This window comes from Suricata suricatta, chromosome 14 (assembly GCF_006229205.1).
Source record: "Suricata suricatta isolate VVHF042 chromosome 14, meerkat_22Aug2017_6uvM2_HiC, whole genome shotgun sequence".
In the NCBI taxonomy this organism is placed as follows: Eukaryota; Metazoa; Chordata; class Mammalia; order Carnivora; family Herpestidae; genus Suricata; species Suricata suricatta.
This window is the reverse complement of record NC_043713.1, coordinates 69,769,261-69,785,541: the sequence shown is the minus strand read 5'-3', so window position 1 is coordinate 69,785,541 and position 16,281 is coordinate 69,769,261. Positions and strand designations below refer to the sequence as shown.

Sequence of the window (16,281 nt, the reverse complement as noted above, 5' to 3'; positions counted from 1 at the left end):
ATTTCATTGTTTGTATTGTGGGTCTGGTAGGAAGAAGGTAGGAGAAACCAATGTGGTGTTTAGTGAGTCCTCATGAAAGTCCTGTCCCCGTGAATTTCAGAGCTATCTCAATGACGATATTCCCAACCACAGACCTTCTGGATGGAGCCCAGTGGGATCACACTTGTATCTGGTGTGGGCAAAGCTATAGTCTGTGTGCTTTGAGTTCATAGTAGAGCAAGTGTTCATTCAGCCACTCATGACTGGAGGAAAGAATTTCTAGTACCCAAGGCCAACTGCACCAAGAGGATTCTATTAAAGTTCCCACTTTGGAGTGATGGAGAGGTAGAGATAAGGGAGGCTGTGTACCTGAGGTCACTGACCCTGTGGACATGGCTTGGGACAAAAGATTTTTCATCAGGGGTCCAGCGTGACTGGAGGGGTTCCTTGGGTGAATGATGGAGTGACAGTCAAGCCCTAGAGTGCAGTGAGGGTGTGTCTCGGGTCCTCCATGGAGTTGATCTCCATGGGAGCAGCGTTGAGGCTGCTGTCCCAGAATCAACTTACTGATCAGCGTCTGGCACTGACTGGAGCCCTGACATGGTCAGGGGCTGAATTGCACATGGAGACAGAGACTCACTGTGGATTCCTGAGCATCAGCCTCATCCCAGGAGAGCAGATGTTCAGGCAATGTCCTGGCTGCCCTGGTGACAGGCCCCCAGTCACTTTTAATGTTGCTGGCATTTCCTGCTGACAGGAATTCTGGCTTCTAAGAATGGAGATCCTGAGGATGGCTAGATGAATACAGGTTGACCCTGAATTCTGAAGGGACAGAGAAACCGAGAAACTGCAGTCCCCAGGACACTGCACATTCAGAAAGAGGAGAGAGGCATGTGTGGTGGGTGGGAGATGTGTGACTGAAAATAAGGGCATGTTGACCTGTCACCTTTATGATTTCTTCTGCAAAATGATGCTCCACGAAGTTGATTCTGTATTTGAAGAGCAAGAGTCACAAAGACCTTTTCTGTGGAGGCTGACGTAATGTAGGCAGGGAGAACTCAGGTGAGGGTAGACCTGCCAACAATTCACTGAATCTGAAGTGCAGATTCCATCCAGTGACAAGAATCTCTGCATCTTTATCTCAACTGATTTCCCATCCACTGATGGAAATTAATTTAATTAATAAGTTTAATTTAACAAATTAAAGCAAAAGCTGCCAAATAGACGAAAATATGTTATATGATGCAATGGATCTCAAACTGAGGTTATTTTGTCCACCAGGTACATGTGAAAGTCACCTGTACAGTAAGCAAGGAGGGTGAGTAACAAGGAAGACAGGTCCTGTTTATGATGACCCACTCTTTTCTTGCTGAGCCCCACAGCCTGGACTGAGCCCAATAACTCCTCTTAAATGTTCTCCTGATGCTAGGGTGGGGGTTTCATGCACATATTCTCTATCCCAAGGCCTTACAAGCCCCTCTTTGGACCTAAGCCTGGGATCCAGCTGAGCAAAGTGAGGGTAGGAATGTGAGAGGGTTTCACCCCAAGGATGACTCAGGAGCATTGACCTGCAAGAAACAGAGAGAAAAGAGCTTTCAGCAGAGGAACTGGGGAGCCTGGCGCCCTCTGGTGGATTCATGGCTCATAGCAACTCAGGATGAGAGTGGTGTCAGGGTCCCTGCCCCTCTTCCCTCCTGCTCATGGCCCCAGCCTCTTCAGATTGGATTCTTTCACTTAGAAATATGCATGGAAATCTAATCCATGTGTTTTTGTGACCTGAGACAGCATGTCTTTTCATCACTGAATCCTATTCCATATATGGATCTACAAGAGATTCTTTAGCCATTAATCTATTGAAAGATGATTGTGTTGCTTTATAAACAGCAACAAACATTCATGTGCATATTCTTATTTCCACACAGAAAACTCATTTAGAGTAGTTCTTAGGAGTGTTCTTTTTACATTATACCTTTAAGGCTTTGTTTAACTGTGTAGGAAACTTTTGCAAGGAATCTTCCAAAGTGACTGGGCCCTTTGGCATTCCCACCAGCAAAGAGTGAGAGTTCTAGCTGCCCCACATCCTGGGCAACATCTGATGTTGTCATTGAATTGAAGTTTAGCGAAGGTAATGGGAGTCTGGTGGTACCTCATTTTTTCCATTTGTAATACCACAATAACATATTATGTTGGAAATCTTTTCCCATGTGTAAAATCATCTGTCTATCTTCCTTGGTTAGGGATGTGTTCAGATCTGCTCATTGGGAAGGCAGTGCCCAGCATCCATGAATTCAGGCGCTCAGCAAAGCTCTAATCTGAAGAGAAAGGGAGAAACTGAGTATATTCAAGTCTGCTGAGCTCTGGAAATTATCAGCAAAGCCCACATCAAGAAACGTAAGCGGTGCTTGGCAGAGAGTCACCTGGTTCTCCTGTTTCATACATTCTGCACTACTTGTCACTTCTTAACATTCCAACCCAGCAACTGTGGAGGCCATTTTGCTTCTGGAAACAAAGCTCCTATTTTTGCATTGGGAAACTTATACTTGTAAAAGAGATATTTTCATTGACTTTATAAACTTACATGTGTCCAGAGATGAAGACCTCTTGTTTTAGAGCATCTGGTGTAAGGACGCAGGTCTGAATCAAACTGACTCCATGATAGGCTTCAAGTTTTCCTCTGACCTTGGAGGACTGAAGTGTCAGTTTCTCAGAATCATTAGACAATAGAAGGGCATACGTTGCCCAAGACAGGAGGGACCACCATTGTAACACCCAATCAGGAAAGGCCAGCTAACACCCTTAATATTTCTAAGGGCAGGCCTAGAAGGCTAGTCACACCCTACATGAGGGTCCTGGGCCCACTCTGTAATTGGTCAATAATCTAAAAGTTGTGATTGGCTCCCACAAAAAGTAACAATGTATGGTTAAAGTTACTGCCAATATTGATAGGTGATAGTGATTGGGTCACTATATCTGTGTCACAATTTCCTGTAACTCCCCCTTCCCAAACCCATAAAGGCCTTACCCGCCCCCTTTGTTCAGGGATCTTAGCATGGGTCTACTAAGCTGGTAAAGTCTGTGAGCCAAGCTTATAAGCCCATAATAATAGTAAAGCCCTTTGCTTTTGCATGTGTGACTCGGTCTCCCTGGTGGTCTCTGGTTTTGTGGATGATAATGAAATCTTGGGCATAACATATGGTGCATTGGTCAGGAAGCCTGACCTGATCGCTGGCTGGTAGTGCACTCATTTTCTTGTCTATGGTGTGTCTAAGTCCTTTTGTTTGTCTGGTCTGTTTGGTGCTTCTCTAGGGGCCTCAGAGGAGCCAGGGAGATGTGCCGCCAAAAGCTTGAGGCGGTGGGTGCCAGGAGATGTCTTGGACCCACAGGGTAAAGAGACAGCTGGTTGGAGTAGGCCTGTGGCACCAAGGGTGGAATTCCAGGGTCCGGGGTGAGGTCCGAATTCCATGGCCAAGTGTCGTTACCTGTTCACATTTGTGGAGATACGAGTGGCAAGTGCGGCATCTGTTTGAGATACAGGTGTAGGTAGGGCACTCACTCATGCAAGTGGCAAGTGTGGCATCTGTTGGAGATACAGGTGTAGGTAGGGCACTCACTCACGTTTGTAAAAGGGTTGAGAGAGGGTCAAGTCCCGCGGCACTTGCAGGAATGCCAGAGAATGCACAGGTAAGATTCAGGTGAGACATCAGGCTGGTTTATGTGAGTCCCACACACACCCAAAGGTGGATCAGGCAAAAGGTCAGGCGGGTAGGTAGCAGTCCCGCATATGCCTGGAAAAGAGATTAATTCCGTGGCATAACTCTGGAGCAGGTTGGAACCGATCGCACCAGCAATGACACAAGAGGAGACTAGGGTTTTGTCTCCTCTTGTCAGGGTCCCTAGAGTATACACGAGTGTGGGTTGGTTCCGTGGCTCTAGTTTGGCCATCTGGTGACAAGAGGAAGCTGGGGGAGGCTGAAATGCTGGGGCCTTCTCTTGTCAGGATTTCAGAGTATACACCAGTGAGGGTAAGTTCCGTGGCTCTGAAACAGGTTGCACTAGCCAGCGGCGATGGAAAAAGACCAGTCCCCTTGTCTATCTCTTAGGAATCCTGCTGGTGGCAGAAGTAGGGTTTTATTTTTGTAGGAGACACTTGTGTCTGTTTCTCTGTGCATCTCTTTATGGTGTGTTACTTCTGGGGGTTCCATTGGTGGCAGCAGTGTGACCCCATTGTGTGTATATTTCTCTGTGTGTTTGTTTGTGTAAGTCCTCACAGAGGGGACAGAGGTGGAATGTAAGTCCTCCTTGGGAGGGAGGCAAAGTTTAATTCCTCACCAGGACAGTGGTGAAGTAGTGTAATTTCTCCCTGGCTAAGGGATTCCACTGGTGGCAGCAGTGAGATCCCCTCTTGCATCTGTTCTCTGTATATTTGTTTGCTGTGCGGCTAAGCATAGTTTTTGTTGTGACTCTGACTGACGAGGAGATGGGACAGTCTACTTCGAACCCCCAAGACCTAGTTCTGATTCACTTCAAGAATGTTGGGATTCGAGCTCACAATCTATCAGTGGATGTCAGGAAAGGGAAGATCTCTTTTGTGCAGGAACAAATGGCCAACCTTCAATGTTGGATGGCCAGAAGATGGGATCTTCGACCTCCCCACCCTGAGTAAAATCTTTTCTTTCTCCTAGGATTTTAGTGCCAAGAAAATTACTACCACCCGAGAAACCAAAACTATTAGAGCTCTTTAGTAACATTTCTGGCTTCCCCTTCCACTGTTTGTTTCTGCACCTACTTGGGTGTGATATGCCTCATTGTCTCCTCCCAGCCTCAGGGGCTAGGAGAAAAATGCACTCCCAAGGATATCTAGGTTTTGGGAGCCAGGGAGACACTCTTGTCTTTCCTGCCACCCTGAAAATGGTGCCAGTAATCTGTGAGAGTCACCTGTTAGAACCTCTGGAGGTAAGCTAGATTATCATCTGAATTTTAAATGCACATGTGCCTTTGTCTGGGGTATTAAGTGGAAGCTTGGACACATGACTTCTCACCCCAGGGCCACACCGAGACTTCGGTCAGGCCCTTTAGTAAATCTGTAAACCTCTGTTTTGTGGTCACTTCTGTACTTGTTTGTCCAGTTGTTATTGTCATTGTTCTTGGTCTTGTCTGTGGAAAACCTATGGGAGGGAATGTAATAACCTCTGGTGTGTATGTGAGTGTTAATGTGCAGCTCAGTCTGGCTTGCCTGCCAAGTTCGATTTTGTGGCTCCACGGGTGGGCATCCTTAAGATCCCCAAAAGCCTACAGGACTGTGCAGAGAAGGAGACCTTATTGGTATGACTGAGATAAAAATCATACTGAAGGGGACACTGACTCTCTCTGTTCCTCTGCCTTGTAGAAGTGAGGGTTTCTCCCTCACTCATTTCCCAGGTTAACAGCTATAATTGGAGAAAAGTTTCAAACTGAAAACTCTCCTTCTCTGCCCCCCTTGGGAGCCTCTTCTCTTGCTCTCCCTTCCCCCATTCTTTCTCCTGTACCACCTGGGTGGGGAGAGGCCAATCTGCATAAATTGCTGGAGGCAACAGGTTCCTCTTCTGCCTTAGGTGATAAGAAACAAAAGACCACAGAAGTCAGATTTTTGCATCAAATTTCCAGGTCAAAATTAACTACAGGAAACAAAGTGCCTCACATGGGCTCATCCAGTGTTCAAATTAATCTCAGTCTGTTGGCTTGCTTGTACCTGGGTTTACTACAGTTCAAATAAGTTCCTGCTATCTCTGCTCCAAGTGGGTAACAAAGAATAGCTTGAAGTAATAGTTAAATTGGTCTGTCTCGGTTTTCATGAGTAATTATTAAAATAGTTTTAAAGGTTCTTGGTGACTTAAAACGTTAAGGTTTTACTTCATGAAAAGTTGATTAGATTCATTGGCTGTCTAACGAGATAAAAAACTAAAGCACAAGCCACAACTAGTGATTGGTGTATTGGTATAGGATGAGGTCTATAGATGCTTGTGCTTTTGACTTGTGGAAAAACAACTGGGGATATTTGAAACTGTTAAAAAGCTGCTTTGTACTTAATTGGTTCATAAGTGTACCATCTAAGAAAAACTCTGGTATAAACATCTTTCAGTTAGTTACTAAGTCCTCAGCTAGAGACTAAGGTTCAGTCTGATGGGAAAATAAGAAAAGCAACGCTATATGCAGGAAATTGGGGATATGTAAGAAAGATATAAGAAATGAAAGTATTTTTGTTGAGGGTAAAAGAAAGTAATTTTGTTCCAAGTGAGACAAATTGTTTAGAGAGAAATGGCTTTGAGACAAAGTTTAAAGGCAAAGGAAAGTTACAGAAGGTTCCTGTATGGAAATCATTGAAGAGAAATTTATGTGTGAGGTTGAGATAAATGGAATATTAAAGTTATACTGGTATAAAGTTAAATTTATGTGTTTCTCTCCTCTCTGTTCAAAAGAAAAGCTTTTTGGGATTGTTGGTGTGCTCTTGTTAAGACTATGTAAATGAAGGGTTTCTCTTTTGTTAAGGCAAAAGTTTTAGGTCTTATCTTTATCTGTCTTTGATTGCTTAGTTAAACCTTCTCTGAGGTTAAAAAAAAAAGTTAGATTTTGCTGAATGATCCCAAAGGCAAATAAGATCTTTTATTGTCACTTTGGTTAAATAAATAGGGTTTTCAGATTTGTAACAATTTGTAATTCTATTTAGGAAGTGCTTTGTAACTTCCTAAGGTGTTAACAAATTTCCCAGTATTCAAATGGTAGAGAAGTCTTTTGACCAATTAGGCCCTTTCATTTAGGATTCCAAGTTACTTAAAAAAGCACTGTTGTACAATGGTACACGGTTATATTGCATGGGTAAATGCTGCAACTGCTCAAATATAGGTGCAGTTCCTAAAGTCTTAATGTTTTGGTATAAGATCATTACTTAACACCTTTAGTAATCAAAATGTTAAGTGTCATTACATTTCTTTGTTAAAGTGCATCATAATGAACTCTTGTCAGATCTTTAACAATGTCCGTTTCTTAGATTTTGTCACAGAACATGTTTCTTCTTCGAGGGAAATTGTAATAAGGAGTTTTGGGACAAATGCAGTATTGACATCTTTTAAGATTAGTACTAAAATGGGTAGAAATTTCCAGAGCTGAAAGCTGCATCGAAGCTGAACAAAAATTAGGAACATGGGACCAAGTGAGCTGATAAAAATTATAGTTTTGTGACTCTTGTTGGAAACATTGTTGTTTCTTTAGTGTTTGCTTATCCAGATTAAGAAAAATTTCTTGGGACATCTATGATATACAGGAATGTCATAAAGTATTGGTTTATAATCTAGATCATTTATCTTTCCTCTCTACTTAAACCATCTGAAATTCAAAAGCTCAGTGAGTATTCTTTCTTTTATGGCAATTACAATTGTTTGCATAAGTTCAATGAGAATCTGTTCATTTTATAGTAGGACACAATTGGAAATACTGGTTATTTTACCAAAGCTTTGACTGGAATGTCCTATTTGAGAGTCATGCATAGGCTCAGAAATGACCTGACAGCTTTAAGGAACTAAGGTTGACTTACGGAAGATGGAGCCACAAAGCCTCGTGGAAATGTTGGCTGGATACCTTGCTCACAGAGTTCCCAGAAGCCTCCCCAGGTGAGTAAAGAAGGTCACTTTCTGGCAGGTGCAGGAACCTCAGCATATGTTGGGAACCTCGGGAAGAGGAGTTTGCCCAATTTAACGGGTATTGCAGGCCTGTCTGATGAAAAGTGCTTGGCTTGGCTTCTGGCCCAAAGTGGCTACTAAAAGTTCAACCTGAAGATTCCTTACAAAAGGACCCAGCAAAGCAAGCTTTATAAGAGCCTCATGAACAATTCTTATTCTTGCTGTGCTTATGTAAATAATTAGGCCAGGGTTGTTAAGAATGGACTTGTTCCACAAATGCATCGGTCTTGATTTGGCTATCTCTGATAATGGAGGTTTTTAGAGAGAAAAACTATGTTTCAGCAATGCACTACTGTAAATGTAATTCTACCTCTGTATGTCTTTGAATATTTGTTGTTGTATCTTCAAAGCTTGTTAGTCTGTGAGGATGATATCTAAAATGGGAGTCACGTCTTTTCAAATGACTTAAAGGTGGACTTCATAGATATGCAACTAAACAAAAAATTCAGCCCCTCTTAAACTTTCAGGCATCATTCTGGAGTTAAGTAGGCCGACAGAAGAACCCTCAACCTGGTGAGGTGATCCAGATCCAGTCGATCAGCTTAAGCTGACCCTCAAAAAGACTTTGGCTCCAGGGACCTCCAGCCCTGCTCCAGCCACACCCCAGAAGCTAGCTGGTCTAGCACGGCAGAAGCCTGAGGAATCACCAGTCCAATAAGCTAATCTGTCCTGTCTCTTTGCCATCGGACTGGCAAATGGTGCCCCAGAAAGCTGAGGAAACAGCAAAAGTTCCTGATAGGATGTTCTGTTGGTATTATTTGCCTCTAATCTGGGCATGGGATTTCAACACGGCAGAAGGGAAGGGGAGCCTATGCCTCTACTGCCAGACTCTAATGGGGGGTCCTCGAGTGGCAGCTAGACGGCCCACCAATTTGGCTAAGGTTAGTAATGTAAAAAGAATCTTGAAGGCTATGCCCAAGGATCCTGAAAAATGAGGAAACAAATTGGCTGTCATTCTTATTTTTGTAAACCAGGCAGCACCAGATATTAGAAACCCTAAAAGAGACCCTCACCAAATTAACCATGGAGACTGGCAGAAATTGGATAGTTCTCCTTCCCTATGCCCTTTACAGAGTAAGAAATTCCCCTTACACCAAGGAGGGCTGTGCCAGGCTTCAGGGGAACAATGGTAATTCAGCTGACCCCGGATTGGGTCAGTTACAAACCAGAGGGGGGAATGTAAGGAAGCAGGTATGAATCAAACTGACTCCATGATAGGCTTCAAGTTTCCCTCTGACCTTGGAGGCCTAAAGTGTCAGTTTCTCAGAATCATTAGACAATAGAAGGGCACACGTTGCCCAAGGCAGGAGGGACCACCCTTGTAACACCCAATCAGGAAAGGCCAGCTAACACCCTTAATATTTCTAAGGGCAGGCCTAGAAGGCTAGTCACCCCTATGTGAGGGTCCTGGGCCCACTCTGTAATTGGTCAGTACTCTAAATGGTGTGATTGGCTCCCACCAAAAGTAACAATGTATGGTTAAAGTTACTGCCAATATTGATAGACAATAGTGATTGGGTCACTATATCTGTGTCACAATTTCCTGTAACTTCCCCTTCCCAAACCTGCAAAGGCCCTACCCTGCCTTTGTTCAGGGGTCTCAGCATGGATCCACTGGGCTGGTAAAGTCTGTGAGCCTGAGCTTAGGCCCGGCCAGCCTAAGCCCGTAATAATAAAGCCCTTTGCTTGTGCATGTGTGACAAAGTCTCCCCGGTGGTCTATGGCTTTGGGGATGATAATGAAATCTTGGGCATAACACTGGAAAGTTGGGAACCAAAATCAATGCTGCTGTGGGCCCCAGGAAGGGAGAGAAAGCTGATGAATAAGACTGGGGCAGTGGTGGAAGGTCTAGTTTGTCACATGTCCTGGTGAGAGAGCAGCTCCTTGTTACACTTGTCACCTACAGCTCTAAGCTATGACGAACAGCCTCTCCACAGCCTGCTGCCCAGAGGTGGTTAAAGAGGTTTTGTCAGCAAACACAGATCTGGATAATCAGTTGTGGACACATGGAGGGTTCCTCACTACTGTCCTAGATCACAATTTAGAGGCTCTGCCTGGGAACCTGGGTATCATTGCTATGGGAACCGCCAGCATTTATGCTGCTCCTGTGGAGGAGGAAGTGACTTGGGATCTGGGGTCATCAAGAGCTTTCCCAGGGAGTTGACACATGCACAGAAGGGGAGTTCCTATTCCAGGTTTTTCACACACCTGCACAACCCCAATTCTAGAAACAGTCCAGTGGGATCTGAGGAGACATGAGGACAGAGTCAGTACCTATGCGTTCAGGAAACCCACTCATGGGAGTCCCCATGGGCCCTGGCATCAGCTAAAGCAAAGCCACATCTATGGACCTACTACAGCCACTTCCATTGGGCAGGCTCAGCATTTTCCCAGCAGCAGTGGAGTCTGCACATGTTGAGTTAAATATGCACCTAAGTATTCCATCATAGAGTATTTTAGTGATGTTTTAATTAAGTTTTGACACGTTTATTGCCTTACCGAATATTACTTATTACTCTTTGAATTTATATACATATTTTTAGGTTTGGTTTTTTTTTTAGTGTATACCATTCTCTAGCCTGAAACCAAGGCTAATTTTCCCATGTTCTTTGTATGCTTTTCAGTATTTTTCTAGCCTTATGGTTTTGTCTGGAGCATCCAATATTATAATGAACAGCGTTGGTAAGGTTGGACATACCTTGTCTTGGTCTCTACCCCAAGGGGAATATTTTAGTCTTAGCTGTAGGTGTTTTGTAGATTTATCTATCAAACTGAAGATGCTCAGTTTTCCCACATATATCACTGTTGGATAATTTTTTTATAGTTTTCATTCATTCATCCATCCATCCTTCCATTCTGGCACATTATCATGAATAGTTTTTGAATTGTCTGAGATGATTTTTCTATATTGATTGATAGGAGTATGGAATTTTATTCTTTAGCCTATTAATACAGGATGTTACAATGATTGATTTTTAAATATACACTGGCCTTGTATCTTATAATAAAACCCCTTTTGGTCATGGTATATACTTTGTATCATACATATATAGAACTGCTTTGTGTTTTCTAATATTGATTTAAGAATATCTTTTTAAGAAAAGAATTTTTGTGCTTCAATTTGTGAGGGATGCTCCATTTGCTTATTTCTTTGGTGCAAGAAAGCTGGTGGCACCAGCTACCGACTGAATATTTTGAAAGAATCCTTCCGTAGCCAAATTGGCCATTTTGATCCCCAAGCAAGGAATATCTAGTAATATATTCAAGTTTTCATTAATGTCTCTTACAAAGTTTTGAAATTTTCCAGGTACAAGACTTTCAGATTTCTAATAATGCTAAAGAATTTCATAATTATAACATCGTAAATGGTGGTGTTTTATTTTTATATATTGATAGTTCTTCTGATTCTATATAGAATAGCATGTATTTCTGCCTGTTGGTTTTTTAACCTGAGGCCCGTATTGACGCACTTAGACCAGGAGCATCAGTGAGCCATCACCAGAGCCAAAGCTATAATCAACACATTTGGGCTTTTGACATCTCCAAGGAATACTTTTTTAGAAATTAATATTCTATTTCATTTGTTTGTTTTAGAGAGAGAGCATGAGTGGTGGAGAAGGGCACAAGAAGAGAGAGAGAGAAAAACTTATGTGGGAACCATGCTCAGCATGGAGTCAGCACGGGACTTGATCCCATAACTCTGGGATCATGACATGAGCTGAAATAAAGAGTTGCACCTTCAGTCAAATAAGCCATGCAGGCAACCCTAATATTTTATTTTTCAGTAACCTCTGTACCTAAAGTAGGTCTTAAACTCACTACCCAAGATCAAGAGTTGCATCTTCTAACCATTGAACCAGCCAGGAACCTCTCCACTGTATAATTTTTAACTCTGAGCAAGCTAGTTTTGGCTTTGAAAATATGAACATGGTGTGAACAAGTTATCAACCTGAATTTTTAACTGAAGGAAATGATATGACAGTGTCAAATCTTGTTATTCCAGGACAATGAAGAGTCTGTTGAAGATCTGACAACAGAAGTCACCCCCTGAACAACCTGACAGGGCACATCACCAGGCCCAGAGAGTGGAGGGAGCTTTTGTCTCAGTTCCCTATGGATCTGGATCATTTGGGAAGCGTTAGTGCTATCTTGGCATATGACACTAATACTCACCTTCTCACACACCGGATTCCAGAGATGTCAGAACACATGAATTGGTCAAAACATCTGTGGATCCAAGAAATGACAGGAGCTGGGATCTCTGGTGTGTTATCTGACTGTGACTTGAATCTCAGGAGATCCTAGGGAAGGCTCCCTGGCCTCTACTGACCACAGTATGCATATTTTTTAACAACCATGATGTCACTTATTTAACAACAATGTTGTCATGATTCAGGGTGCAGATGAGTCTGCAGATTCTTCTATGGATGTGAAGAAGGAGAGCGGCTGAGTCAGCATGGGCTGGGAGAAAGAACCTGCAAACACAGGCACTCATGAGAGATGGGGCAGAGATGAAGGTGAAGCTGCTTGGGGATCGGATCCAAAGGTGTGGACATAGGTTCAGGGCATGCCCTGGGTCACTGAGGACTGTCCTTGCCTGTGTAGTAAGAGGGCAACACAAGGAGAAAGGGTTACCCCATAGTGGACATAGGTCTGTGAAGACCCCATGGCTGGAGCTGGGCTGCCCCAGGCATTTTGTATCTCCTTCGATGGTCTCTGGGGGAAGGGGCTGTACCTAGTGTTGCATTTTCTCATTCATAGTATCTTTTGGTGTACAAACAGTAACTTTGGAGAAGTCCAATTTTCCCTCCTGTTTTTGCTGGTGCTTTCAATGTCATATGTAAAGAACCCATTGCCAAGTCTAAAATTCATGAGAATGTCCTTCTTGTGTTCTAAGATTTTTATAGTTTTAGCTCTTAAATTTAGCTCTTTGATCCATTTTACATCCATTTTTATATATAGTATGTGGTAAGGGTCTAATTTCACTCCTTTGTATGTGGATATCTAGTACAGCACCACTAATTGGAGAGACCATTTTTTTTCACACTAAATTCTCTTAGCACTCTTTTGAAAATCAATTGACCATAGATGAGTGATTTATTTCTGGCCTCTCAAATATGTTTAATTCATCCATATGTCTATCCCTAGGCCAGTACCACATTCATCTACTGTAGCTTGATGAGTTAGTTTTAGTGAGTTTTGAAATCTACGATTGTGAGTCCTGAAAATTTGTTCTTTTTCAGGATTTTCTTGATGTTATGAGTCCCTGTAATTCCATGGAAATTTTGAGAGCATCTTTTCTGCGACTGCAAAACAGGCTTTTGGGGGTTTCATAAGGATCATATTTAATCTATCCATTGGTAGGGAGAGCATATAAAGTCTTTCTAACAATTGTGACTCTTTAATTTTTTGCAAGTTAAATAAGATAACATAATAAAACATTAAGTATTCACCATCGGTTTATCTACTTTTGTCTCATTAGAGAAAAACTATAAAGGTAAATGTGGGTCCATTCATAAACCCAGTTTGTTCTGTAGTAAAATATTTTACGTTTCTAGAAATTGTGAAATGTCATAAATTTTGCTTACCTAAAGAATAGTGGCTTAAAAAAGAGTTCATAATTGCTTTTCACTAGAAAACTATGTTTCTAGAGTTAGGGATTCTTATAAATATAATATAGACTAGTAAAAATAATAAGGAAAACAACTATATGTTCCAGGATATTAAGAAATGTGTTTTTTGAAGGGAAGAAGCATGAATGGGAACATTTTTTGTTGTTGTTGAAAAAAACTAAAAATAATTTTGTCCTAACATGAGTCTGGTTATTCGAAGAAAACTTAGATCAAGATCTAAATGTATAAGAGGAAGTTGTAGTAGGATTTTCAAAAACAAACCTGGAAATGATTTTTAAGTGTGGACAGTGCTAGTTAGAAGTAAAATATATTCAATAAATAAATGAGATTTAATATCAAAATACATGGATGAATAATTAAAACTCTGTTTTCTGTTGGGAAAAGGTCAAAATTTTCTTGAACTATCATTCTGCTCTTATTCAAAATGGCAACAAAAGTTTTATTCACTTTTAAATGGTCTGCCTAGAATACAAGCACTCTGTGTTCTGCCAAAATATTTCCTATGTTTATCAGGAATTTCATTCATTGAAAACAATTATTTATGTTATTTAAAAAGTCCTATATTTTATTTACAATTCTGTAACTTTCTCTACATGCCTTTAAAATCATTTTGTGCTGTGTGGCACATGAATAAACACATTTTCTGGTCGATTGCATTGTAATGAACTCTAACCACATCTTTGGCCATGACCACTTTTCAATCTTACCACGTACAGTTACGATTTAACACCCATCCCACTGCAAATGTGTTTCATTGTCAAGGATATTCTTGGAGAGGACTTTTAGCAAACTTAGGGTTTTAATACCTTTAGGATAGTAAAACCAAGGTATATATTTCAAGAACTATTAGAAAAACTGGACTCAAATGGAACAAAACTTAATACCCTGAGAGTGAATGTACAGAGATGGATGAATATAATTTTTGTGACTTTTGTTTAAAACATTTCTGAGTTTTAAAAACATTTTCTTCCATCACATTTAAGGAAACTTCACTTGAACTCACTTACATGTAACAACATGATGAAATATACCTTTGTGAACAAATTAAACCATTTATATTTTCTCTTTACCTAATTCTTACAACACTCAGAAACTGTCAGTGAGAATTCTCATATTTTTATGGCAATATATTTATTAGCATCAGTTTGATAAGATTCTATTTTTCATGTAACAGAATAAAATCAGAAACACTGGTTCTATTACCAAGACTTTGATTAGAGAGTCATATTTGAAAGAGATATGCTCATGCATATACTCAGATATGGCCAGACAGCGTTACAGAACTAACATTGACTTTATGGATCCAGTGAAGCCTCTTAGAAGGACCAGCGTGCCCCCTGCTGGCAGAGATCCCAGCATCTCTTCCTGGTGAGTCAAGGACATTTTCTGGCAGATGCAGGAAACATGGGATATATTGGGACCTCAAGAACAGAGAATTTACCCACTACTATAGATGCTGCATGTTAAGTCTGACAGCAGGATTTTGGCACAAGTTTTGCTGGACTTTTGGCTGGAGGGGCTGGTAATGTTCAATCTGGAAGTTTCTTATAAAAGTTCCGGCAAGACAGGTTTTAAAGAGCCTACACGGCTAAATGCTATTTTGCTGCAGTTAGGTAAGTAATCATCACACCAAGTTCTTTTTGAAACTACACTTATTTTGCAAACAAATTACTGTCCATTTGGCTATATGTAGCACAATCATGAGTGATTGTAGAGGGACAAATGTTTCAGTAAAACACATGATAAATACTTGATTCTAATTCTGTTCATTATAACCTAGATGAGAACCTGATTTTCTATAGCTTCCAACACTGTCTGGCTGCAAGTCTCAAACCTAACTTTTTTTATTTTTCTCCCACCACCTGAGCTGGACTAACACTGCCCTTTGTTCGGAGGTAAGGACAAGTAAATCTGAAGGACCTGATGTAACTTCAGAAAAAGTTGATGTAACTTCACAGCGCCTCACATAGAGGCAACCTGAATGTTTTTCGTCTCCTTCCCTTTCCCATCCTCAGTCCCTGATTCCTTCAAGTCATGAGGACCATGACCTTCCTTCACCCTCCATCTATCATCCAGAGCCACAAGTCTGACTGTGGCACCGTCCACAGCCCCTGCTCAGTAACACCTTCATACTCCCCTGCTGCCTTTTCATTAGCTGTGTACAACCAGGATGTCACTACTGGTCATCAGGTTCTGGGGTTCCTCATCAACCTCTCCAATGCTCCAGCTGCAGCTCCAAAGACCTACCCCTCCACAGGATCCTGGGACACAACTTTCCTTTACAACATGTTTAGGTTCTGTGTCCTCTCTCTTCTAGGTCAACTCCATGAACATGGGGACCCTTCCAGTTATGTCCACTTGGGGCCCACTTCCCTAGGACATTTGCAGCACACACTAGGCATTCAGTAAGTGGTGTGGATGCACATTATCTAGAAAGTACTGTATCAACAGTCAGACACATCAGGAATCCTTGATACTGATTCTTTCCTTACCTATCACAGACTCTGTGCCCAGGGCAGCTGGCCTCTGACACCCAGGAATTTCTCCTCAATAGGAGAATATCCTAAAATATGTTCCTGCCATGTCGGGGCCGCCAAGTTTTCTGTCTGCCTCAGGCAAGGATTATCACTCCGTTGAGTGAGCCAGTAACAAGATTTGCATCTGGAGGCTGGAGATTGCCATTTCCTGGTCAAAATAACTTTGGCGACTGTCTTGCTGAGCTAGACGCGAGTGGCCAAGGCACACAAAAGATCAAAACCGTATTCAGTGTTAGTTCTCCATCCCCCAAGATTGCTGAGGCAAAGTCGGGGCGCTTCTTTGATATGCATTTGACTCTGTAGCCTGCCTAGGTCAGCTTGCCTTGTTTTCCCCCCCTGAAGACTATATAAAGAACAGTTCTTTGAATAAACGCTCTCTTTCGCCTGATCGGAGAACCGTGAGTTCTGTCTTTACTCTTT

At 41.9% G+C, this 16,281-nt stretch overlaps 2 gene segments (V, D, J or C); one reads left to right on the top strand and one right to left on the bottom strand.

Moving 5' to 3' along the window:
* The window catches only part of LOC115278302, a 4,864-nt gene extending 1,436 nt beyond the window's left edge, over window positions 1-3,428 (top strand). The window contains 1 exon segment of the V gene segment in view: window positions 3,286-3,428. Within this exon segment, the coding sequence occupies window positions 3,286-3,428 (143 nt within the window).
* LOC115277666 overlaps window positions 1-16,281 on the bottom strand; it is an 869,742-nt gene that overhangs the window by 820,372 nt on the left and 33,089 nt on the right.